At 42.0% G+C, this 25,699-nt stretch overlaps 4 protein-coding genes and 1 non-coding gene across 8 annotated transcripts; 2 read left to right on the top strand and 3 right to left on the bottom strand.

Annotated features, from left to right (window-relative positions):
- Positions 1-360: 360 nt before the first annotated feature.
- On the top strand, positions 361-7,320 carry LOC139337719 (nuclear receptor-interacting protein 3-like). The gene is made up of 7 exons (XM_070972443.1): positions 361-671; positions 1,061-1,234; positions 1,382-1,464; positions 1,544-1,683; positions 1,788-1,840; positions 1,941-2,029; positions 6,112-7,320. The coding sequence occupies exons 1-7, from the start codon at positions 504-506 to the stop codon at positions 6,131-6,133; spliced, it is 729 nt and encodes a 242-aa protein (XP_070828544.1). The 5' UTR covers positions 361-503; the 3' UTR covers positions 6,134-7,320.
- A 1,886-nt stretch (positions 7,321-9,206) lies between these two features.
- On the bottom strand, positions 9,207-14,416 carry akip1 (A kinase (PRKA) interacting protein 1). Of its 4 annotated transcripts, none has more exons than XM_070972521.1 (5): positions 14,122-14,416; positions 13,319-13,510; positions 13,133-13,207; positions 12,920-13,045; positions 9,207-12,433 (listed from the first exon to the last, which is right to left on the bottom strand). In XM_070972521.1, the coding sequence occupies exons 2-5, from the start codon at positions 13,475-13,477 to the stop codon at positions 12,284-12,286; spliced, it is 510 nt and encodes a 169-aa protein (XP_070828622.1). In that variant the 5' UTR covers positions 13,478-13,510; positions 14,122-14,416; the 3' UTR covers positions 9,207-12,283. The 4 variants fall into 4 exon arrangements, with proteins under 4 accessions (XP_070828622.1, XP_070828621.1, XP_070828620.1 ...); XM_070972520.1 differs by having other exon boundaries at positions 12,002-12,433; positions 13,313-13,510; positions 14,122-14,414; XM_070972519.1 differs by having other exon boundaries at positions 12,003-12,433; positions 12,905-13,045.
- Positions 14,417-14,996: 580 nt separating this feature from the next.
- rpl27a (ribosomal protein L27a) lies at positions 14,997-17,979 on the bottom strand. Its single transcript, XM_070972280.1, has 5 exons — positions 17,951-17,979; positions 17,236-17,299; positions 17,056-17,131; positions 16,041-16,215; positions 14,997-15,173 (listed from the first exon to the last, which is right to left on the bottom strand). Exons 1-5 carry the CDS (start codon positions 17,951-17,953, stop codon positions 15,045-15,047), a joined length of 447 nt encoding a protein of 148 aa, XP_070828381.1. The 5' UTR covers positions 17,954-17,979; the 3' UTR covers positions 14,997-15,044.
- LOC139338249 (small nucleolar RNA SNORA3/SNORA45 family) lies at positions 16,565-16,692 on the bottom strand. The gene has a single exon (XR_011602573.1). It is a non-coding gene; the product is annotated as a small nucleolar RNA SNORA3/SNORA45 family (small nucleolar RNA).
- A 535-nt stretch (positions 17,980-18,514) lies between the features above and the next one.
- On the top strand, positions 18,515-25,104 carry LOC139337032 (E3 ubiquitin-protein ligase TRIM33-like). The gene is made up of 9 exons (XM_070971320.1): positions 18,515-18,648; positions 18,938-19,102; positions 19,217-19,356; positions 20,906-21,083; positions 21,177-21,778; positions 22,355-22,478; positions 22,677-22,751; positions 23,026-23,178; positions 24,060-25,104. The coding sequence occupies exons 1-9, from the start codon at positions 18,541-18,543 to the stop codon at positions 24,261-24,263; spliced, it is 1,749 nt and encodes a 582-aa protein (XP_070827421.1). The 5' UTR covers positions 18,515-18,540; the 3' UTR covers positions 24,264-25,104.
- The last annotated feature ends 595 nt before the right edge of the window (positions 25,105-25,699 follow it).

The following is a 25,699-nucleotide window of genomic DNA, read 5'->3' on the forward strand; positions in this document are numbered from 1 at the left end:
CAATTTTAGAGTCATCAATTAACCTAATGAGCATGTTTTTGGTCTGTGGGAGGAAGCCGGAGTACCCGGAGAGAACCCACGCATGCACGGTTACTCGACACAATGAGGCATTATTGCAGGTTCTTCTGGTCCCCCTCTAAAGCCACTGCTGGGGCTGTACTTAGTACTTAATATGTATGAAAATGAACTATAAATACGGTTATCTGGGGGTACTGTAATATTCTTATCTATAGTATTCATATCAAAACTATCAAGCCTACAGCTGTTTTATCTTTTTGTGATAAAGCGTCTCTCTACACGCGACTGGTGTTAGACTTTTATTTTAAAGGGTTTGACCAGAAGTCGCACCGTTAATCTGTCTGACTTGACTACCTTCACGGCAGTAACCATGCTGGGGGTGTCTCCTCTCCTCCACTGACCTGGGCTCATCATCGGGGATTCCTGGTCAGGCTCGGCTGAGTACAGACACACACCGCCGCGGTGTGACTCGCAGACGCGCCGTCATGTTTACAGGGATGCGGACGGAGAACCGGGGGGACCCGGGGGTCCTGGATGCTGCGGCTCTGAGGCAACAGAGGAGGCTGAAACAGGCGATCCAGTTCCTCCATAAAGACTCAGCTGATCTGCTGCCTCTGGATGGACTGAAGAAGCTCGGGACATCCAAGCAGGGGGTGTGCCTCTTATAACAGGCCTTGTTTTATAGAGCCGCATTTATGGACGCTTTTTGGGCTGATGCCTGTCCAGATTACACGTTTTATCACAGGAGGTTGAAGTGATGAAGTTCTAACGATGGGAGAGTCACTGCAATGATGAATTATTCTAAATCATAGCCCATTGTGTTACCCATATAATATACTGTAGCTAAAAGGAGAAAAATAAAATGGCTAAAAAGGATGTTTCAATGGGACACCGACACCAGGTGTTCAATAAAAATATTAGACATATAGAAGGTCACAGCAGGTGGCAGCATTATTATACATTATGGACTTGTGCATAAGCTCGAGCTCCACAGGGAGGAGAGTTTCTAACCATACTGTTTGTTTTTTTATTTTTATTGCAGCAGCCACATCATATTCTCCAGAAGCGCCTGCTGGAGGCCAAGCTGTCCCGGGGCAGGATGAACATGTGTGGAGTGACACCACACAATGGAGGGGTCCTTCTGAGTTGTCCTCATTTAAATTCACATGAGGACGTGGAAGAGGAGGAGGGAGATTTCATCTATGTGCCCTGCAAGGTGAGTCTAAACAAGTCTGTCCAGTCAGAATACTACTAGTACTTCATTTTTGTTTCAAAGACCTGCTTTGAACTCTCTGCACACACACACACACACACACACACACACACACATCCATCTCCAGCTCCACCCTCTGTGTGTCCACAGTGTTTAGGACAGCAGGCGAGTGTGATGATTGACACCGGCTGCAAACTGAACCTGATGTCCTCACTAACTGTGCAGAGATTCGGGTGAGATGCTCGTCATCTGTCCATCTCACTTCCAGGTCGCTCTCAGCATTCAGTGACTAATGTTTTGTTTCTGGTGAAGTTTGAAAGAGCTGGTTGAGGAAAACAAAACAGAAGCAGACGGCTGTCCTTTTCAGCGGAAGCTTTGCATTGACGGACAGATCAAAGAACTCAGCCTGACCATCGGAGAGCTCAGAGTAATGTGCTCCTTTGCTGTAGTAGGTAAGGAAGAAGAAGAAAGAGACTTTAAGAGATGAAAGATTGCATTGATTTTTGTGACGTCCTAATGTATTTTGTTATAATATTGTTGTCACATTTATTTGCAGAGTCTAACAGACCTCTGATGTCTCTGGGCAACAAGACATTAAAGTTCCTCAAGGTAGGTCTGTGGATGCTGCAAGAGGAAAGGCCACGTTGTCACCTGCCTACATGTGAATGTGTGACGTGTTGGCATGTCACCTTTTTTTTTTTTTTTGCAGTGTGTAGTTGACACTGAAAAGCAGATGTTGGTGTTTGGGACAAACGTGAGGGAGCAAGTTCAGTTTACCAAAAAGCCATTTAATGAAAGGTAAGATGTGATTACTTCAAACAGAGAGTGCATGTCCTCTTTAAGGCGTACCGTGAATTATACTACACTTCCACACAGTCACACTTCAAATTAAAATGACCATAATATAAACATAATATCACTGATGCTAAGAAATGCATGAAACAATTTTTATGCTGCAGATTTTAGTGTTTGGACACATTTGCTTTGTGCACAAAATGCAATTTTTAGACAGTCACGCATTTCAGGCTGACACTGCACGTCGTTGGGAGTGAGCCGGCTAGACTGTTTATCCACGAAAATGCTGCAAAACACTTCAAAACGTTATCAGACTTCAGAACTTACACAATTTTCATCATGAAATACTTTTTAAAAACAGGTTTATGTTTGAAAATGTTCCTGTAAAACACACTTTGAATCAGTATAACATTCAGAGGCACAGAGAGCGTTAGACAATGGGTGGAAAATAACTAAGTTCATACACTCAAGTACTGCAATTTAGTGTACAATTTTGAGTACTTTTTTTTTTTTTCGGTTTAAAATTACAGGGACAATGCACATTAATAAACATTTCTGTAAATGTGCCAGTTTAGCCATCCTGGCTAATTTTCAACCGCAGTCCCTGGGCAGGTGTGATGGCAACTACAAGACTTAAGAATACATTAAAACAAGGACAACAATACTGTACACTTCATAAGCACACATAAAATACATAATGAAGACAATAAATACATAAAAACATTAAACAAATAAAGCACGCTTCAAGTTATATGAGCAGGTCACAGAGTATGGTCACACACATGATTGTCTTTTAACCACGATTTTAACTCCATTTTGAATGAATAATATGTGTCATTGTTTCTGATAGATGTTGGCAAACTGTTCCATGTTTGAGATGCCCTTACTGAAAAAGCTGACTGTCCAAAAGCTGTCCTCCTCCTTGGTATTATGCAGTCCCCTCTTGCCACAGACCTAGTGCATCTATCATCAGTTGTTTTTTTGCTTAATAAAGGCACTAAGAGGGGGAGGAGCCAAGTCATGGAGTATCTTGTAGACAAGACAAGCATCAGTGAATTTGACAAGATTATCCCAACTCAGTAATTTATGATTTCTGAGGCAGTTACAATGATGATAGGTGTTTGGCTTCTTGTCAAGTATCTTAATAGCTTGGTGGTATGCTGACTGTACAGATTTAAGAGTTGTACAGGAGGCTTGTACCCAACTTGTCAGACAATATGACAGATGTGACACAATCATGGCGTTGAAATATAATGTTGCAGCGTTAGTAGTTAGACAGTTTCTGATATGACGAAAATTTGACAGATTGAATTTTATGACATTTGTTACGGTTTTAATCAGTTTTTTAAATGTGAGATTAGGGTCAATTGTTATTCCAAGATATTTAAAATCAGATACCACTGTGATCTTTTCACCTGCAACATAAACATCAGGTGTGGGACTGTTGACCGCTTTGTGAAAAACATACATACAGTTTTCTTTCTCTGTGTTTAAGTGGAGACACGAGTTATTAAGCCAGTTTGTGACATTTTGCTGCCGTAAGCTTACATGCAGCTTGTTGTTTGGTTGTTGCATGGACGTAGATGACGGTGTCATCTGCGTACATTTGGATCTCAACCTCACTGCATACAGTGGGGAGATCATTTATATAAAGGCTAAACAACAGGGGTCCCAGGATTGATCCCTGAGGTACACCAACATCACAACTAAGGGCTGATGACAGCTCATTATTTATCCTTACACTCTGTGCTCTACCTTCAAGATAGGATTGCATCCATTCAATGGCATTAGGGGAGAAGTTGAACATTGAAAGCTTTGATAACAGAACATTATGGTCCACAGTGTCAAAGGCTTTCTTTAGATCTAAAAATATGGCCCCAACAACTCCCCCCCTATCTAGTTTAGATTTCATATTCTCCAGTAGAAAGCAGTCTCAGTTGAGTGGCTAGATCTAAAACCAAATTGCATAGGATGCAGTTTGAAGGGGCTGTTGTTAAGATGGCTGGTAAGTTGTTCCGCGATATATCTTTCAATTATCTTTGTCATAACTGGTACTATACTTATTGGTCTCTAATTACATACCTCTGTGGGACCACCAGTTTTATAAATAGGTGTAATTATGGCTGTTTTCCATGCTCTTGGAAAGACCCCCTCATTGATGGATTTATTGATAATATGCGTTATTGGACCAGACAAACACTGAATGTTTTCAAGAGCATTGTGTCCAGGCCATGCACATCTTTAGCTTTAGAATTTTTTAGGGAGTTTATAATCATTCTTATTTTAGGTTCAGATATTTCTCTAATCACAAAAACAGGTTTATCATTATTTACAGATATGACACTTGGTGAATTGATGGAGATGCTCTGTGTCAGTGTCCGTACTGATTCCACAAAATATGAGTTGAAAGTTGCTGCTATTTGAGCTTCATCCTGTGTAATACTACCATTCACACAGATTTCAAGGCACTTTTTATTGCCGATATGATGTTTCCCTGTCAGCCTCCTTAAATTCTACCAAATTAACTTTGAATTTCCCTTTGCTTGGTCAATGATATTAATGAAAAAATTTGCTTTTGCTTTCCTAATTTCTTTTGTTACCTTATTTCGCAGTCCAGCAAACTTTAATCTATCAGTGATTAATTTCGATTTAAAAGCTGTTTTTAGTGCCGCATCACATTCTCTTATTAATTTATGTATGTTACCATTTAACCATGGAAGAGTGTTTTTTTGTCTGCGGGCAGGTTCAGTTTTCCTTAAAAAATTATTCGTTGTGCTTTGGATTGTGGACAGAAAGGCCAGGCAATAGGAATCAATGTCAGTGTAAGACAGAATATTATTCCAATTGATCCCTTTAATTGCGTTTTCAAAGTTATTTTGTTCTCCCTTAGGTATTCTGAGCTGACTGGGCTTTCTTACGTCACAGGGACTGAAGCGTTTTTTTGACAGTTTCCTAGCTACTAGGGTTAAATTATGATCTGATAAACCCTTGATCATATTGAATGATTTGATGATTCTCTCTGGTTTATTGCTAAATGTGAGGTCTATCTGTGTTTTAGAAGACTGAGTTATTCTTGTTGGTCCCTTGATTAACTGTGTCAGGTCAAAGGTATTTGCAATCTGTTTAAGAGCTTTCCTATTACATTTGTGTTCCCAATTTAATTTAATCCCCCATTAAAAGGACCTCTTTGTCAAAATTGCATTCCTTTAATATACTGCTTAGTTGGTCAAGAAAGGAAATTTTGGAAGAGGGCGGTCTATATAGACCAACAAGGGTAAAGGACATTTGTGGAGATAATATAATATTAAGTCCAATACATTCAAGTTCATTATCACACTGGATTTGACTGCAGCTGATATTGTCTCTAACATAGAACATTATCCCCCCTCCTTTTCCCTCAGGTCTGTCCCTCCTGTAAACATTGTATCCTGGGACACTTAATGCTGCACTTGGGGAGTTTTTATGTAGCCAGGTCTCTGACAGACACAGATAATCCAGATTTGAGTCCGCAATAAGATGTTGAATTTGTTCACTTTTCCCGGTGACGCTGCGAATGTTCATGTGCCCACCGAGTAATCCCCTGGGCTTACTTGTACTTCACTTGGGTATTTCTATTTTATGCTACTTTCTATTTCTACTCCACTAAATCTCTGCAGGAAATATTGTACTTTTTACTCCACTACATCAGTCTGAAAGCTGTAGTTAGTTACTTTGCAGGTTACTATACTAATAAAAACACAATTAACAAGTTAATTATGTAAGTAAGTATTACTAACGGTGAAGCTACCCAGCAGTATGCAAAGTAGTTTACCAGCTGCAGCATTAAAGTGCAGCTTGCACATAAACACATCAATAATTCTATTGCAGTTATATAATGACTTTTATTCTGAAATGGGACATTCTGCATATTGTGTACTTTTACTTCAGTAAAATTTTGAATACACGACTTTCACTTGTAATAGGAGTATTTCTACACTCCTGTATTAATACTTTTACTGAAGTAAAAGATCAAAGTACTTTTTCCAACAGTGGGGAGTGGACACATTTATAGTGTTTGTTCTGCTTTTTTCTTATTTTTTTTGCAGTTATGACTTCAGCAACCTGTGATACTGACTCCTCTTCCTCAACACACGGTGACCAAAAGCAGTACTGTTATTTACTCTTACAACTAGCTGCCTCATTGGCAGTACTTCTGACTTCTCGTGTCATAAATTCTCACCTTCTCTCTGCCCGTTTGACTGTCAGATCATCCACTCTGAATTCACCTGTTTTTACACGAAGCCAGTGGTTTACAGCTCCTTGTGCGGCACGGACAGCCAATAGCATTCCTGTAGCCTCTGTGTTCCAGCTGCCACTGCGGCGGTGTGTGTTGTGCAGCAGCTAGCAAACTAACAATTAAGACATGTTGTAGCACAGTAGATTTTAGGATTCTGATAGAATTGTGATTTTTCGCTCTTGTACTATAAATATGTCTCGTTCTGCCAGACTTAGAATTTTACATTTCTAGCTGGAAATCAGCGTTAGAGGAGGAAGGTCGAAGAGTAGCTGATAGCTGAACTTAGCACAGAACAGCTATTTATCTTCTGTATTTTATAATGTTGTAAATGTATTTTCTAGTCCAAAACATGTATTCCCAGGTCAAAAAGTAGAATACTTTAGTGTAGAACAAATATAACTTATGTATCGAAAAGTCATTACAAATACACTTTTTGTGCTTTAATATAAAGTATGTTTGACATGTACTTTTAAGAAGTGTTCTTCTAAATAGATTTCATTAAGTTCTACTTAAATGTATTAAAATGAATATACTAATTCTGCAATACTCAAAGTGGTATTTCAAAGCATGTTGAGTATAAATTGTACTTAAGCTGCTTTTAAGATGTGTACTGAATTAGAAATACCTTTAATAGTAATAAGGGTACTTAAGTATATTTAAGTATATTTCCAACACATTAGTGATATGGTACAGCTGTACTGCGAGTGTGTTTTGAATGCTCATGAATGCTGATTTTCACTGGTGTACTTCAGTACACCTATAGTTTGGAGAAAGTTGTGCCAGTTTAGCAGCTATTTACATTTCTAGTGGTACTCAAGGACTACTTGAGTACGCTTAAGTGTACTTGAAGGCCACAAAAATAGCACAAAAGTGTCATTTCAGTGTAATATTTTTTCACCTGGGTCTGCATTGAGGTCACTGCCTTTCAGAGTTTACAAAATGATCGTAACATTTGTTTTATCCTGTGACTGTAGCAAAGTGTAGCACTGAGGATCAAATAAAATCTCAAATGACGTGAGAGTTTCTGTGTTTTTGCAGAATTTTTCACACATGCAGCACACACGTACATAACTGGCCTGTGTGCTATTTTATCCGAGAGCCATTTATGAAAGTGGGCCAGCCAAAGGCAGCCTGACACAATTAAAGCTTTTAATGAGAAGTAGAAGAGAAGAAGGATACTGACACTCCAGCAGGGAGCATTTCTCAGCCCTGCACAAAAGGACGGGGAGCAGCTTTAATTGCTCCGCTGACCTACGACTGTGCCACGGCGACTGTGCCATGACAGCAGTGTTTGGTGACGCTCCCTGGTCAGCTGATTGGCTGGTGAACAGCCCCTCCAGTGGCCATGAAGTAGGCTGAGTCAGTCTTGAATGTTTCTCCATGGAAATCAAGATCAACAGTGAGGCGAGGCTGTCGTCTGCAGCCGACTGCCGGTAATGTAGCCTCTCACTTCATCTGTGCATTAACTGACCAGAGAGAAACAACAAGAGAAGTCGTGAGTTTAGCTGCTTTCTGTACAGAACAGAAACATGATGGTGTTTTCTGTTTCTTTCAGTCAGAGGAGGATACATTTTAAATGTGTGTGCAGAGCGTTTCATATTCATGGATAAACATTTGCTTTTGACTGTTTTAAGTCCTCAAGGAGGCTCAGTGAAGAAAAGTTACATTAATGTAGTAAAACATGTTTTAATGTAACAACATAAGAGCCGCAGAAAATAATAAAACTAAAGTAAATCATTAGATTTCAATGCTAGCCTGCATAACTTAATCTTTGGTTACTTTTTCATTAACAGATAACATATTGTCTCACGCACAAGTTTTGGAGCTTAGAAAAAATTGTTTTGTTCCTTTCTCTGTAAGAAATTCATGTTTTGTGACAGGAAGTAAATGTGTTTCAACAGAAACAATTTAACATTTAAGACAAATTACATTAAGAAATTAAGAAACACATCAGAAAGTGCAGACCAGATGTCACAGTCAAGTTCACAATTGAATTTCATCTTTCTGTGTTTGAAACAAGCAGATATTTTTAGAGTTTCTCTGTTTGTAGATTTACCAAACTAAATTGACAATGGCACAAAACATTTCCACCTCGTTTTCTTGACCCTTGACTATGAAATTATGCAAAAACCACTAAATGAGAGAAAATGGTCATTTCCTGACATTACTGCAGTACAGGGATGACATCCAGGCAGATGGCGGCCTCCGAGGCTGCACTGATTCCACCATTTCTGGGCAAACGGAGATGCAACGTCACTTTTGTCATGGACAGCTCAGAGGAGACGAGGGCTGTTCTGGGGTCAGTGAAACGCCTGCTGATCCAGACGCTGCTGACAAAGGCTTCGCTCAGGGACTCGCTCTTCAACATCGTGACATTCTCAGGCAAGGTGAGATGACAATACAAAGCATGTTTCTGTTTTGTTCTATGAGGTCTTTTTTTTAAGTGACTGATTTCTCTCTCTTCTTCACAGTTGACCTGCTGGTCCCACCACATGCTGCCCTGTGCTCCTGACACAGTGTACCTGGCTCTCTCCTGGATTCATTCCATCCGCTGCAGCCCTGGCAGGGACCTCCTGGCCGCCCTGAGCGTGGCCCTCGCTGACCCCGCCTGTCACACCATCCACCTACTCTGCACGGACCTCCCCGACCATCCGGAGGCCGTGCTCACAGCCCTGCCCACCCTGGCAGCTGGCAGGCCCGTGAACGTCTTCTACCTGCAGGACTCAGGTGTACAACTGGACAGCAAAGCTGGAGACTACCTGCAGTGTCTGACGCAGACCACGAGAGGGAGCTGTTATGTGATTCCAGTTGGTTTGAATGGAGTTCTGGAGAAGGTATGGCTGGATAAAAAAAGATGGATTATTAAACTATTGAAAGACTGAAAGAGCACCCATATTTGTCTTTACATGAATATTTATTTAGGAGATTAGAATATTACATTTTTTGTAAACTTACAAATGACTGTGGATTTGTTAATAAATCCAACACATCACATCTACACATACGGCTGCGGCTGCGGCTGTGTGTGCTTCCATGCTGTCAGGTGATTCCTCTATGTGTTGTGGAGAACCAATCATCAGCCATCTCGCCAACTGAGCGCTGCTGTCCATCCACTTCTGTCTTAATCCCACGTGAAGCATCATCACCTCTGCTCAGGTTGGTTTCCATCATTACACCATTGTTTTTTTTTAGTGCAAACAGTTTTCCAGGCATGCAGCAGATAATGTTACAAATGTTGACACCCTTTCATCATGTGACCTTCAAGACACTGTATGTACTGATGATGTTGCTGTGAATAAAACCATCAGCTCAGTGATGTATGAGCTGTTTCTTGGCTTCTTATGATCCCCCAGGTGCACTGTGGGTAATCCCCTCCATCCAGCTAGCTCCTGCATGCTGTCTGGTCAAACCCTGAGTGCAGGGTTCTTTCCAGGATGCCGAGTGCTGGCCAGGAGGGAGGTGGACGGCCTCTACTACTTGGGCACTGTGATACAGGAAGTACAGGTGAACACCTTTAAATAGGACGTCAGATGTGGATGCACACGCCTCATATTCAATTCATAATATTTCTACGTTGACATCTTCCCGTGCGTCAAAACTCAGGGCCACCGAGGAGTTTGGTTGGTCCAGTTCGACCACTCAGGAGGCACCGGTCTGGGGGTCATCTCCTCCCAGAGGCAGCTGGTTTGCTCCCTCGACATGGTGAACCACACCAGAGCTCACACGCTATGCCTGGTGCCTGGTGATGCTGTGCTGTCGCCATGGGAACCAGATCTGAGGAGATACGGGCCGGGGAGAGTTATGGCCGTCACAGACTGTGGAGACGGTTTCAGAGGTATGGAGTTACAGTGTATATAGAGAGTGTGTGTGTGTGTGTGTGTGTGTGTGTGTGTGTGTGTGTGTGTGTGTGTGTTTAAATTGCCCAGTACATGTTGAATTATAAATTGGAATAATAAGTTATTTGCAGAACTTTCTGTTAAAACTGGGCAGAAAAAAGCCCCAAAACAAAATCTTATAAAAAACGCGACTATAATCTGTAACTGCACTGTGATTACAGTGAAAATGGAAACATTACTCAACAGCCCAGCTTTAATTCAAAAGTCACACAAGTCTCCCCAGACTAATATTTTGCTCCCCAGCAACAATAATGTAAAAAATATGCATATCATAACTACCCCACTTAAAAATTATATATATCATAGTTGTAAAACAATGATAATATAAATAATCTCATTTCATCTTTCTTCTCTGTAAACTTTGATTGATGAGATGCTTGGTGGGTGGGTTGGGGTGGGTTTGTTATAGTTCATATTGTATGTTTATGTACACTTCGTATCTAAATCAAAATGTCAATAAATATATGGTTACAAAAAAATGTCATTTCAATATCAAGACTGCAATTATTAAACAGGTACTCAGTAATTTAAAAAAAAAAATTTCATTTAGTACCTGTGTGCCTTGTCTGCACTGAATAATTCCACAGAATGCCCGGGCTGTAATAGTTTGTGTGTAATAGTTTTACATTAAAGGAGGCAATGTTTTATGATTATTATTAGATTCATTTTCACACAAAAAGCAGTACTTAGCAGTGAATCACTGTCTCTCATTGCAGCTGATGGTGTTTCGAGCCTCAGGGTGCTGATGTGGAACAGCTGTGTCTCTCTGGTCCCTTCCAGTCTGGTTTGGCCCATTTCAGCTTGTCAGCATGACAGAATAGTCAGAGAGCTACAAATCCCAACATCGGCCTCCAGTCGTTGTTGCAGCTGGCTTTGTGCTCGAAGCTCCTCCTGCACTCCTCAGCTGTTCTGCCGCAGCTGGCATCAGCCTTCATCTCACTGCTGTCCAGCCACAAACCACCGGTCGCACTCGTTTCCATCCAGCTGTTGGTCCAGCTGTGGAAGAATGGATGCATTTGAGAGGGCAGAGCCAGATACACAGGTGGACCTCACAGATACGGATGTGAGGAAGAGCGATCCTGAGGAACCCTCCTCCTCTTCCTCTCTCTCTGAGGAGTCCAGAGCGATGTTTTCTCCTGCAGTGATGCTGAGGGGTACAGAGCAGCGCCCTCCCTGGAGGTACTGGAGAAGAACTGGTCCAGAGCCACAACACAGACAGCCAGGTGGGGAACAGACTAAACCCATGCATCCTGGTCTTAAAGTGATCTGACCTTGATTTAAATAAAAGTCCTGAATATTTAAAAATTGCAAAGTGCTATAAAAGTAGAATTGCAATCATGACTGTATGGCAGGGAATCTGCTTGATCGCATTACACCACAAAACTGATGCTGAGGTTTTCTGACACACCTGCAGTGGCAGGCTCAGACACCTGGTTCACTGTTCAGCTGTGTTTTAACTCCCGGCAAGATGCTAAGTAACCTAGCAACAGGTCCCGTGAGATCTGGTGTTGATGTATTTCTGTGTTTATCTGCAGGGAGTGCTGTGCCGAGGAGGCCGTCACAACCTGTCAGATTCAGCTCCCCTGTCCCACAGGTCAGTGCCTTGCCCAATCACAGCTCTCTGTTTCAGTCACTTCCTGGTATGAAAGTAAGAAGAGCGAATATCAGAGATGTTTTTGGAATGACCAACTTCAAACCTCGACCCCCCGTGGGACTGCGGCCTTTCTCTGGAAACAATGCACCGTTTACACAAGTGCAGCTACAGCTTCAAAATACACCTGCCTAATGTAAAAACCAACAAAACATGATAAAAATACTTTATTTCAATACACTGATGCGGTATTAGTGCAGGTAAAAATACTGCATTACAAGATGTTCTAGGGCAGAATCTACATGATAAAATACTCAAGTAAAATGAAATAAAATTATGACTTTTCAATATGCAGCAAATAAAATACTCTGACAGCAAAACCAAATGCAAACTCTTAGTGCAGAAATCAGGCAATAAACAAACAAAGAACATAAAGAGCATTGGTCAGTTTAGTTATTGAAGGTTAAGGGTGGCTGGTTGGGCCAGGTGAGGCGTCAGAGATTAAAGGTGAGGTTGATGCTCTCTCCAGCTTTGACGCTGACCAGCTGAGTCTGCTTCTGTGACTCTGGCATGCTGGCAGTGATGGCGTACGTACCTGGTGAAACCTCAATGAAGAAATCTTCAGCCGCTGGCGACACTGCACCCTGAAGAGAGTGAGGCATGAACGTTAAAAGATCAGATTTCTTACGTCTTGGTCCTAGCAGGAACGAACACAGCTGAGGAGTGAGGCTGATATGGAAGCACAGACCTCCACTTATGGCCAGTGAATTTACAAATGCTGAATAAACATGTTTTCTACAAGATGTTGAGATTATTTGTTCCTCATTTATTGTTTGCGAGGTTTTGAGAGTATTGCATCCAATGTTTTTGGATGCATCACTGACAGATGTAGCCTATTTTCAGAGTCGTAATTTAGATTTGCTGAATCTGTTCCATGAAAGCCTCATGTCAGTCTAACCTTAATACAAACTATGTCTTTAGAGCTGCATTTAACAGCATTGGCAGTTTGCTTGTGTAAAAATGCTACTAGTACTGTTAGTCCTGCTGAAGAGTAAGCGGCTGGTTAGCATGAAAGCTTTACAGGACTCAAAGAAAAGGCAGCAGATTGTTGTTACTCTGTTGGACGGAACCTTTGCGTGTTTTCTGGTTGACAGCACTGGCGTTGTCGTCTCGGCAGGTGACCGTGTGTGGAACCTGGACACATGGCTCCTCTCAGTGTCAGTGGGCTCAACGCAACAGCCAGACTGATAAAACCTCTGCAGCCAGACGACATTAAGGTTTCAGTCAAACACATTCCAGATCTGCAGCTGAAAGCATAGAGGAGCAGGCTTATAATCACCGACCTTGCACTGATGGGTCGTCTGAGCCATGAAGTCTGCGATGGTTGCGAAGACATCATCAAGCTCTGTGCGTGGTCTCTGAAGAACGACAAGAGCATGAGAGAAGATGAGCAGAAACAAACACAGAAACGGCCTCGAGATGCTAATTTCATCAACGATGGGGTTGATACACAGTAAGCATACCGGCACCTCGACAGGGATTTGTGTGTCTTCATCTGTACTAGTCGGGGTCTGGGATGCTCCAGTGCTTGTCCAGTCCACACTCCGCCTGGAGGCCCGCTCCAGCACCTCCAGGCCCAGACTGGCAGAGCGCCGCAGAGAAGACTCCAGCCAGGCCTGGCCTGCCATGAACAAGCTGAGCTAAACTCAGGCAGCCTGCACCTGGGCGGAGCAAGACGCAGAGAGCTCTCAGCAAGTTCAGTTTTTTTTTTTTTCACCTTACAATATATTAAAACAGAAATTTTAAACACATTTCTTTCTCCTCTTGGCAGAAGTGATACTTAAACTTAAGAAGCAACAGTTTTTTTAAGCCAGTGTGCCGAAGTTAAGTAGTCCCAACCTCTCAAATGTAAATATTTGCTATCTTTATAAGTCTTCTTTGATATTGAACTGAAGATTTTCTGGACAAAACAAACATTTTGAAGGCACTACCTTAGACTCTGGGAAATGAGATGGTCATTTTCTCCATTTTCTAAATCACTTTAATTGCTTTATTGAGGAAAACAATGTCATATTAATTTATAATAAAAAACAGATATAGATGTAAATTCATATTTTACCTCCAGTATATCAGTGAAAAATGAATGTATATTTCGTCCGTTTCCATAGAAAACAACCTTTAAAGACTAACAAGTCAATAAGTGTAATATATGTAATAATACCTAGTTCAAATGAATGCTGGGAAACAGCGCATGCGTGGAGATTACCGCACGGCTGAGCCGCACCGGAAACCGTCAGATCTCTCACTTTTATCCACAAAAGCAACTTCTCACCTCTTTCAGTCAACCGCTGACTTCACCGAAAACACCGGAAACGTCACACCATTCCAGCGGTCCACGTCACGTTCTGCTACTCCCCAGCTCCACGCGCTGTCAACGTATGTCCAATAGAGATTATTTACGTGATCAGCGCAGGAAGATGATGGCTGCGCAGCAAGAAAACACACATTAAAACGACCTTAACGTGCCTTTAATCCTCATATTCTACTCTGTTAGCTGCGAAGTTTAGCTTTCGCGCCGCAGTGATGTTTTCTAGCAACATGACAGGAAGTCCTGGATGTTAAACCCCGCCCCACATCCAGTCACGTGGATCCTCCCCAAGAACTCATGAAACATAAAATAAATTGGGATCTATAGTTTTTTTTTTTTTTTTAATGGCATCTTAAATAATAGTTTACTAAACATACCGATTTTTTGTCTAATTTTTGCAAAATCCATAATGGCTTTGTGTCTTCAGTTCCCTTAAAATATTTAAATGAGACATCTGGAAAGGCACATCAGTGCTAAGTGTGCTCATAAACACAACCTGTGATGACATGGGGCTGCAAGAGGGGCCACAAGCCAAAAAGGTAGAGGACCAGGGACATGAATTCAACATATTCTCCTTCATTTCTGTTAAGATGCATCTGTTCCCCGTTTCACAGTTCATGGATTCATTCTGATGCCATATTGCAGGATTATTTCAGCCATTGTAATGATTTAAACCTTAATGTACAGGTTTATGAAATTTGACCATGAGGCTATTCCACAAGAGCATCAATATCAAATTTACACCTAAAATGCATGCAACAAATACTGAGAGCAGAGCAAAAGCTCAAAATGTATATATACACACATATGGAAGCATTTAAAATTAGACATGACAAATGTTTTCCATTTATACATTTTATTTTTTCAAAAACACACTGATGAGAACATTATGCCATCAGCACACAGGCTCCTCCCACGGCCTTGATCTTCTCCTCGGCCCGTCGGCTGAAGAACTTGGCCTTGACGATCACGGGCTGCTTGGGCAGTTTGCCTTTGCCCAGAACTTTGTAGTAGCCCTGTGAAAGAAAAAAAAAAAAAAAAAATACAATATGGATGCAATCAGATAACCACATGCAACATCTGCATGGAGACCATTTTATCTGACAATGCTGCTGAACCATTTCCGTGTACAAAAAAAAAAAAATATATATATATACACTAGCTCAAGACACAAAATTCAGGCATGCTAAACAGGAAATAAAACAACTTACTTTACAACATCTGTCAGCGAAACCAACCTCCTCAAAGGACTGAAACTGAAGCAAATCTATACTAGATTCTCTTATTAACACTGATTGTTGAGCACAGCGCCAAGTACATTCCTACAAATCTTCATCCAAAGGCAAGCTCAGCGTTTCCTTTCCAGACTTCCAAATATGCTGGCGAGATACTGTGCTGTTTGCATGTTAGCAATTGTTCTCCAAAGTGTGTATGTTATTGTCCGGTTTACCATAGCATGCAACATATTTCAGAATATAGTGACAATAGAATGATTGTGAAATTACAGTTGGGTCACTGAGTGGGAAGGCAAAGACTGAATTTGTGATGTCTGAACACATCTTTCACTTTGTGCCAGACATGTACCTGTGTGTACCAAAATAAGGACTCACATTGAACAAAACCAACTTTGGAATTATGATTGCCACATGTTAGGTGGGAGCACTAAAAGTGCATCCAGAGCAGTACTAGATATGTTAAGCCTAGCTTAGCTCAAAGACAAGACCAGGGAAAAGTTATCACTATAACAGAAACAACTTGAACAAGCCAAAAGCTTTGCTCAGTTACCACAGTAATTCAAGACAGCAGAGTCCCAACACTTTTTATAGTGATGGTGATGGGAAAACAAACACAGTTTGGTAAGGAAAAAACTGGCCAATACTTACAGCGCGGACAGCATCGATGATGGGGGCGGGTCCTTCGGGCTTCTTGCCATAGTTGAGCCTGGTCTGCTCGCTCACCAGCGTCCACAGCTTGTCCAGGTTGATGGTGGGGCAGTGGGCTGTGTTCCTCTTCAGGTGGTAATGTCTCATACCCACCTTACCAAAGTACCCAGGATGGCTGAGGAGACACAGCAAGGACAGACAAAAAGTCAACTGCCATCTATCCAGGGTGGTAAAGCAAGTGACTTTAGGACATAACTGCATTTGGTAGCTTTATTTATACATGTTAGCACTTTGGCATAAGCAAATATTCTAAGCATTGCTCCATTATAAATATCTCTAGACTTGATTAACAAGGTAACAGTTTCACCTAGTTTATAAAGAACCACGTCACATTTAAATGTGTGCATACTTCTCACACAACATAGTTCCTGTTGGTTGAGTACATTGATTAAGTCTCTCCAATTCTGATTTGATGTGATCGCAGCATCAGTCCAGCAGCAGCACAGTAAGATCAAGGCATAACAGCTTGTAACTGCCCATGTGGCTGACTGGCCTACAAGAGCCAGTCGGTGAATAGGACCAGTCTTTACTCTAAGAGGACTCTAGCACATCAAGACAAAGATCTGTGTCAAGATGAGACTCTAGTCTCTACAACATGGACCATAACTGACTGAGCAGCACCAACAGTGATAACATAACATACCAGACTAAGAGAAGACTATTGGTAAACATTTACAGTGCAGTAAGCTGACTGAGGAATAAAGAATCAGCTATTTGTGATTCAACCTACATGTTTGCTCTTAGCCTAATTGTTCCCAAACTACACACTGAAACAGTACATTGCCCCTTCAGAGTATTTGTGCACAATGATAGGCATGCACGTTTTGTTTTTTGTTTTGATGTTAACGGTTTGCACACATACAGGTCCTAAACAGGTTAATAGCAGCCCACTGACATGCTGTCTGTCTTCTACACGAAACATCACTGGAATCTCGTCACATTGCACAGCACTTACTATTTGTCGAAGTTGATTCTGTGGTGATGCAGACCACCAGCATTACCACGACCTCCAGGATGCTTTCTGTGTTTGCCTGTGGGTTGGACAAGTTAACGTTAACCATGTATTACACATTCACACTGACAGACTGCTCCTCATCTACGAGGACCACCTTGAGACTAGTAAGGTAAAACTCACCAATGCGACCATGTCCGTGGCTGACATGTCCACGAAGCTTCCTGGTCTTAGTCTTCTTGGTAGGCTGTCAAGATAAGTTTGATACACGTTAGGTTACATAGTGAAGTTCACCATACGTGGTCCCATCATTGCCCGTGGAGCTAGCTAGCTAGCTAAATTAGCCAAATTACCTGTAACTTTGGTGTATTAACAGTCTTGACAGTCTATTTTGAACAAATATCAGCAAATGTGAATGAAAACAGATGTTCACATGCTGCTTTCTTCTTACCGAGGTTAATACTGCAATCTTACAACCACCGCTTATTAGTTATTACTGGCTTGAAGCTGCCTAGCGTTCCGTGAAGCTAATGCTAATTCAACAGCATTTACAATGATGTGACTCCCAGGAACGCTTGCTTTTTATACCGTGGCTTCATTTGTCACAATTATGAAGACCATGTAGGTTTTGGTTACGCGGTTAAAACATGTGAGCAATTCAAAGAGAATATGCTAGCTGACTGCTACAGCCGTGGGCCCAGGAGAGACGGGCTCTCACAATGAACAGCTCACAAATACCCATAATGATAACAAACCACGAGAATAACGTCTGGTAAGTGACCGTGGGAGATGGATATAATGTGAGCAGCCATCGGATGATAGTTTACCGTACGAATCAACAAGGATGGGCACAGATATAATTCAATTTCAAAGCACAGGGATACATGATAGCACCTACCATCTTGGAGGCTAGTTGAAAGAGGAACGGGATTTGTAATCCACGCGGTTTTGTGCGAGATTTGGCAACAAAGTGCAAAGGAATACACAGCGACGCCTAGTGACGGCTGAGAGAAGTGGGTTGATGTTAGCTGACTGTGCCGCTCCTTTTGTTTCATCAGGTTATCAGGTGATATCGCATCACACAGAGTTAAAGTTAAAGTTGATTTACATACAGTTTGTCTGTTATTCAAAACCTGAGTCAGCTTTACAGCATGTCACTTTTCATTGGTCAGAATTACTCTGACCAATGAATTCTGACTGTACCTCCAACTGGAGAGCTCCACCTCATCAAATCTGTGAAGGAATTTCTCCTAAATGTTTCACTGATAGATGCACTTCATTTCACTTTGGTGGCCTGCTGCTCTGCTTTTTCCTTCATGCTTTAATCCCCTGACTACTGCGAAAGGCTAATAACAGCATCACATGATTCTGCAACATGGTTCATATGATACGCTTGCTTGCAGTGAGCAGTGCTGAAATGTCAGGAGGCTGAGGCTGGATCCGCTCTCCACCAATCAAATCATCCGTGCCCCCCTTGGTACTGGACACATGGAACAGTGCCGTGCCTCTCATCCTCAGCTCTCATACACCTGGAGACACATACTCCTGCCTTTCCGGAGCAGACATCTTTTTTTCCTCGCTTACATTCACATTCAGGTAAGTTTTGATGCAGCTTAAACCTGATTCCTGTAAGTTGTTAATGTTCTGTTACTAATTATCATGTAGCCAGTGGCTTTTTTATATGCAGAATCATCGTTCATTTTACTTAAATATGAGATATTACTGTACAAATGAGCAGTCAACTGCATCGTAAAAGAATCCTACAGCTCCCTTTACATCATGTTTGGTGATTTTCTTTGGTGTTTCTCGCCATCAGACACTGAGCTTGCAGGAGATTTCAAACCTGCACCTTCCTCTATGTTTTCCTCTCATGTTTTTATCTCAGCCCAAGAGCCCAGATCTCCTGGAGATGGCGCACCTGGCTTACAGACGCCATGGAAACTTTCCCCAAAGGCGGGTCGCCCTGTTGCCACTGGCACTCGAGGCCATGCCATCTGAAACTGGTTTAAATCCAGCAAGCACAGCAGAGGAGCCAAGTCTCACTGAACATGTAACACAGCACACAGTTTAAGCTGAAGTGGGAGAAGATTGTTGTTGATATTTAGTTAAACTATTTATATGATGGAATGACATGACAAACATCTGTTTTTCTTTTTAAAAATAGCTCTGCAGCGCTGGATTCTGTGAGATGGAACAAGAGACGAACTGGTCTTGCAACGGACAGACCAGAGCAGCTTCTCCGTCATCTGAAAAACCACTCAGACCACCTGGAAAAGATGTAGCAGCTTTATTAAAGAAAATAAGGTACAAAATAAATAAACACAGGGAAAAACACAATGACAACATGTATTTTATAGTAGTTTGACATCTGCTTTGTCCGTAAAGTGGTATTTCAAAGTACTTACAAAAAGTGTACTTTATTGTAAGCATATGGTAAGCATACTTATTTTCAAGTCTTTTGTATTTAACTATCAGCATGCTTAATTAAACTGTACTTTAATTTCACTTCATTTTAAGTATCTTTAAGCATATTTCCAACATTGGTGATATAGTGCAATTGTACTGCAAATGTGTTTGGAATGGACTGCACGGTGGCGCAGCAGGTAGTGTGCGTGCCTCACAGCAAGAAGGTTGCCGGTTCGATCCCCGGGTCAGGCGGGGCCTTTCTGTGTGAAGTTTGCATGTTCTTCCCGTGCATGCGTGGGTTCTCTCCGGGTACTCTGGCTTCCCACAGACCAAAAACATGCTCATTAGGTTAATTGATGACTCTAAAATTGTCCGTAGGTGTGAGTGTGAGTGTGAATGTTTGTCTGTCTTTGCATGTGGCAAATCGGCTGGCGACCGGCTCAGGGTGTACCCCGCCTCTCGCCCATTGTAGCTGGGATAGGCTCCAGCCCCCCGCAGCCCCCTGCAACCCCGAAAGGGATAGGCGGTATAGATAATGGATGGATGGATGTGTTTGGAATGCTCATAGATCCGGGCAGCATGGTGGCGCAAGCAGGTAGTGCGTGTGCTTCACAGCAAGAAGGTCGCCGGTTCGGCCTTTCTGTGTGAAGTTTGCATGTTCTTCCTGTGCATGTGTGGGTTCTCCCCGGGTACTCCGGCTTCCTCCCACAGACAAAAAACATGCTCATTAGGTTAATTGGTAAATTGCCCCTAGGTGTGAGTGTGAGTGTGAATGCTTGTGTGTTTGTGCCCTGCGATCGGCTGGCGACCGGTCCAGGGTGTACCCCGCCTCTTGCCCGTTGACAGCTGAGATAGGTGAGGCCCCCGCGACCCTGAAAGGGATAAGTGGCGTAGAAAATGGATGGATGGATGCTCATAGATCCTGATTTTCACCAGTATACTTCAGTACACTTTAAGTTTGTAGAAAGTTGTGCCAAATTAGCAACTATTTACACTTCAAGTACACAAGTATACTCACATTCAAGGACTACATCAAGACACTTAAGTATTCTAAAGATTACAAAAACACATAAAGTGTACTTAATACGTTCTTGAAAAAGTGCCATTTAAGTGTAATATTTCTTCCTCAGGGTCTGCATTTAGGATGGAGCTGGAGCAGGGAGATGATTAGCTTAGCTTAGCTTAGCATAAAGACTGGAGAAAGGTGGGAACAGCTAGCCTTTGTCCATTCTTCAAAAATCTGCCCACATGCAGCTCTAAAGCTGGCTAACTGGTCAGCCTGTATTTTCTCTGTGTACAGTCCATGTGGTGATAAATTGAGAGCTGCATGCGGGCGGTTCACGTGGACCCCTCAGACCCTCTTGGATACAATGAAAGCATGATTTGCATTTAACACACTATCGCTCCACTTACAATCAGTCATTCAAGCCTTCATTGACTTCCACAGCATTCACCCAGAGGCCCAAAGGATTCTGGGTAATTCCTGCATACCTGTGGTGAGCTTGAAGCGTCTGAACTTCCAGTCAGTGCTTTTATCGTCATCTCTTCAGCCTGTGGTGTCTCTGGTGCGACTGCCATGCCAAACACAAGCCAAGCTCCACCGTGACGTCTCCCATCCTCAGCAGGTACACCGATGAAAGTCTAGACCCTTTCATGTGGGTCAAGGATCGGCTGAACTTCCTTTTATGATCCCCTTTTCTCCTTGTCTCTACCTGCAGAATGACTTCAGGCAAAATGAGGAAAACACTTTGCAGATGAGAGAAGCGTCACCTCAGTGTAATCCAGCAGATCTGAGCCAGCCAGGTTCAACACAGATGTCCTGGACTGAACCGTACTGTCCTGACAGCTCCTCCACTGGAGAACCAGAGCAGGACTCAGGCTTCGACTGTGAATCTAACCCTGATCAGCCGTACATCCTGTTTGAATCTGGGTCTGATGAATGGGAGCCGGATGGGAAAACCGATTCAGAAACGTTTTATTTGGATCCAGATCCGGAGCAGACCATGGTGATCGAACTGGATCCAGAACCACAGGCAGATCAGGATCAATCCCTGGAGCTGGAGGATGAATCTGAAACTAAATGTGAAGGAGATGTGGTTCAAATGGACAACAGTGATGACCAAAGACCGGATCTTTGCTGCTCGCAGCAGGAGGTGGACTCGTCCATCCAGCAGCCTGAACCTGGACCAGAGACCGAGGAGATGGAGAGTGAAGATTTCTGTGCCGTGTGTCTGAATGGAGGAGATCTGCTCTGCTGTGACCGCTGCCCTAAAGTTTACCACCTGGCCTGTCATATACCTCCTCTCATCTGCTCCCCACTGTAAGTACAGTATGGTCACCCAGCACCTTCATCAGCTCCACACACACTGCTACAAATAACAGGCACAGATTAGAAAAGGGTCTAATTTAGGATAATCTAGACTCACATTTTTCTTCCCTCATGGGATTAAATGTCTGCAGTTTGGGGTTAAATGTCTGCTTAGGGACACTTGAACGCATGGAGAGGACGAGGGAGTGTGTGTGTGTGTGTGTGTGTGTGTGTGTGTGTGTGTGTGTGTTTCCTGCGTTGAGGTGCGAGAAGCTGACTCTGCTGCTGTGCTGTTGTTTGCCTTTCTGCCAGGCGTAAAAATATATCCAAATACACTTTGTACTATTTTTGTCACCTGTAAGTATACTTAAGTGTGCTCGAGTACCCTTGAGAATCCTTGATTACTTGAAGTGTAAATTCTTGCACAACTTTTTAAAAAGTGTACTGAAGTAGAAATATAACTAAATATACTTAAAAATGAAGTGAAATGAAAGTACACTTTAATTAAGCATGCTAATAAAGTAAAATAATCAGAAACTACATTTTTTGATCTCTGACCTATGAAATGACCTGTGTGGTCCTGTGCAGAGGTGACTGGATGTGCACGCTGTGCAGAACTGACCAGGAGCCTGCGGAGAACTACGACTGTGAGAACATGTACTCCTGCGGGGGAGTCAAAGCTCCGTACACACTGTCTGACCAGGACCAGAGGGTGAGCTGCAGGTGTAGAAACAGTTCATTCATTAGGCCAATAGTTACATCAACATTGATTCAAAGTGAGAAAATAAACTCTCCCACCCTCATATAACATCCGCCCATGAGTCGATGAACATAGGCTTTTTATTGACTCTGTGTGTGTGTGTGTGTGTGTGTGTGTGTGTGTGTGTGTGTGTGTGTGTTTCCTGTGCAGAGGTGTGAGAAGCTGACTCTGCTGCTGTACTGTCACACACTCAGCGCTCCGTTCCATGAACCTGTCAGCCCTCTGGTCAGTCCACCAGATTTGCATTAACCCTGCATTGTAACATGTTTATCTTACAGAACCATGAATAACATGCATCAGTGGAAAACTGCACAAATACATGTCATAATAACTACATAGAGAAATACAGAAACAGCAGAGTGATGGCCGTATGTGATGGTTTTACCTAAGAAAACACTGCACTATTGGACTGTGTATGCAAACTGCTTCACTTAACTTTCACAACAAACCTCGATTTTAAAATGAAAACAATGATGTTATCCCTGTAAATGTGCTCCAGGCTCAAAACTACTACCAGATCATCAAGAGGCCCATCAACCTGTCGGTGATCCGCAGGAAACTGGATGAGAGCAACACTCTCCATTACTTCAACGCCGAGCAGTTTGTCGATGACGTCCTGCTCATGTTCAAGAACTGCGCTACCTTCAATTATGTAAGTTTTTACTTTGCATGGACTCCCCACTTTAATCTAATTTCTCCTGGAGGCTTATTGAATCATTTCTGCTCTATAGCCGGTGGGAATAAGTTGTACATGTAGCAGAAAACTGGGCCACTTTTCCTCTTTGATTTCTTCATGTAGAGACTGCCAATCAGGAGTGTCCATCAACCAAAATGACATTTAACAAGAGTCTGCAGCCATGCTAGCTGCTCTGTGAGGCTGTCCTAGAGGAAGTTTGAGCTCAGTGCTAACGTTAGCATGCTAACAAGCTCACAGTAAGAGTGTTTCTAATGTTTAACATGTTCATTGTTTTAGTTTAGCATTTTAACATGCTCATATTTGCTAATGAGCTAGCAATGAGCAGAGGACCTCTGAGGCTGATGGGAGTGCCATATAAACCAAAGTAAAATTTTTAATCTGATGATGTCTCCAAATGAAAAAGATCAGCTAAGTCAGTAGGATTCATCCTCTGGAGACCATGAGTGTCTGCACCAAACTTCATGGTCCCCTTATGTGTTACGTACGTTAGGGATGTTAAAATAAGTCACTGTTGACTTTTCACATGGGACGGTCCAGTGTTTGTTGGTCCCATCCATCCACCCCCACCTTTCTTTGCTCTTTGTAGGACTACTACATCACCTGACTTCCTCCTTTGCTCCTGTCATAATTACTCTGGCCACTAGAGGTTGTAATAAACAACTTGGGCTGACGACTTAAGACAGCTCTTTGTCTGGCCGATCTTAAAACTGGCCCACAGGCCAGTCACATAATGTCTGTCTGCTGTAAATCAAATATCCCTGGATAAACTGAGTTTAAATCCAGAATAATAGTCTCTGAACTCTCCATCTTCATGTATATCTCCCTCTGCTGTGCAGCCGGACTCAGAGGTGGCCCAGGCCGGCCGAAACCTTGAGGTGTTTTTCTTGAGCAAACTGAAGGAGGTTTTTCCTGACCGGACGTTTCCATCAGCCAGCCAGGACACAATGGACAGAGCTCGCCTCTGCTGGCTCAGCAGGAAGAGGAAGGAGAGCCACAGGAAGAAGAGATACGTGTTTGGTGGGAAAAAATATTACCTGTAACTAGTTTAGGAAATACGTGCAGGGTTCTTGAAGCCTTTTAATGGATGGAGACCGTTAGAATAATTTTATACTTTTACTTTTCCATGAATGTAAGCATATTATGGGGAAATGAGCGGATTCAGTCATTTTCACATATTTTCAAAGAATTTCAGGCACAAATATATTTTCTAAGTGACTGATAGTGATTTGAATGGAATCAGTCAAATGCACGTTATTGTTAATGTATGCGTAGAATCTCATAAATGTCTTATGAAATGTGAATGAGACATTTTTCTGGTTGTTTAACAAATTGAAACTGAAGACACATGTTTGAAACACATTTAGAAATGTCAGTGTACCTCTTAAACGTACTGTATGTTTTAATATTTGAACTTCAGTTAACTCTACTCAGGTTGAATCAGGGCCTCAAAGATCACTGTGTAGGCTGGAGGTAATACAGGTACAGTACATACTTGCAGCTGGTTTTTCATCCTTTATAACATAAAAAATTCTCTCCTGGCCATACTTCCTTTCAAAAATCTATTTTTATCTTCAGTCACTGTTACTGTTTTCAAAGAGTTTCTAAAAGCTTAGAAAATAAAACTCCATACAACTCAAACGCTGGTAACAGAATCAGCATGAACAGTTGTGAAAGTGCACCTTTGATTTGTGGAGGAATATTGTAAAACTGGCTTTATATTTTCTCATTTGAAATTCTGACCAGGCTGGGAAACGACCAGCAGCTAATAAGGATGAGTATTACTCTGCTAATTATTTCCCAGAACAATGTTGCTTATCTCTGCCTCCCTCTGAAGAAAACTTATGCAGCTGTGTGCAAATTACAAATAAATCAAAGAGGACTAAACAGATGCATTTGACTAAAGTTCTTACTTATTTACAACTTACTTTACTAAAACTGGAGGTTAAAATCAGAGTCATAGCACAATGATCCACTGTCCATGAAAAGATGTTTTTAGTGGTTTTTGAGGTTAATTTATTTTTTGTTGCGCTTCTCCAAGCTGTCACACAACTTCTCCACCAGGGGGCGTTGTTGTATCTAAGACTTTACATTCGTACCATCAGAAGTTTGAAATTACAGTATTTGCAGTGAGACTTTTCAAGCTGAAGGTTTTGTGCGTTTTCTTTTTTCTGTTTATATGATATTCACTATTTTGGTTCCTGCTTCTTTTCACATTCTGTCCGCTGGTTTCTGCAAACAGCTGATCTGCAGATCATCAGGGTTTGTTTTCTTCCACTCTGAAGATGTTGATTCTCTCTCTCTCTCTCTCTCTCTCTCTCTCTCTCTCTCTCTCTCTCTCTCTCTCTCTCTCTATATATATATATATATATATATATAATAAGGTGATATGTAAATTCCTCAGACAGTAAAATGATGCAATCAGACTGACACTAACTAAAACATAACTTCATTTCACTTTAGAGGTTGCTGAGGATGA

The sequence above is a fragment of the Chaetodon trifascialis genome, chromosome 10 (assembly GCF_039877785.1).
Source record: "Chaetodon trifascialis isolate fChaTrf1 chromosome 10, fChaTrf1.hap1, whole genome shotgun sequence".
NCBI lineage: Eukaryota > Metazoa > Chordata > Actinopteri > Chaetodontiformes > Chaetodontidae > Chaetodon > Chaetodon trifascialis.

Coding starts and splice junctions, on each gene's coding strand:
- LOC139337719 (XM_070972443.1), top strand. CDS start 504: ATGTTTACAGGGATGCGGACGGAGAACCGGGGGGACCCGGGGGTCCTG. Junction 1,235..1,381: donor TCATCTATGTGCCCTGCAAG/GTGAGTCTAAAC, acceptor GTGTGTCCACAG/TGTTTAGGACAGCAGGCGAG. Junction 1,684..1,787: donor GTGCTCCTTTGCTGTAGTAG/GTAAGGAAGAAG, acceptor ATTTATTTGCAG/AGTCTAACAGACCTCTGATG.
- akip1 (XM_070972518.1), bottom strand. CDS start 13,477: ATGGCAGGCCAGGCCTGGCTGGAGTCTTCTCTGCGGCGCTCTGCCAGT. Junction 13,208..13,312: donor AAATCCCTGTCGAGGTGCCG/GTATGCTTACTG, acceptor GTCGTTCTTCAG/AGACCACGCACAGAGCTTGA. Junction 12,434..12,904: donor CAAAGGTTCCGTCCAACAGA/GTAACAACAATC, acceptor CACTCTCTTCAG/GGTGCAGTGTCGCCAGCGGC.
- rpl27a (XM_070972280.1), bottom strand. Junction 16,216..17,055: donor AGAATCAACTTCGACAAATA/GTAAGTGCTGTG, acceptor GTGTCTCCTCAG/CCATCCTGGGTACTTTGGTA. Junction 15,174..16,040: donor TCATCGATGCTGTCCGCGCT/GTAAGTATTGGC, acceptor TTTCTTTCACAG/GGCTACTACAAAGTTCTGGG.
- LOC139337032 (XM_070971320.1), top strand. CDS start 18,541: ATGGAACAGTGCCGTGCCTCTCATCCTCAGCTCTCATACACCTGGAGA. Junction 18,649..18,937: donor TCGCTTACATTCACATTCAG/GTAAGTTTTGAT, acceptor TTTTTATCTCAG/CCCAAGAGCCCAGATCTCCT. Junction 21,779..22,354: donor CCTCTCATCTGCTCCCCACT/GTAAGTACAGTA, acceptor GGTCCTGTGCAG/AGGTGACTGGATGTGCACGC.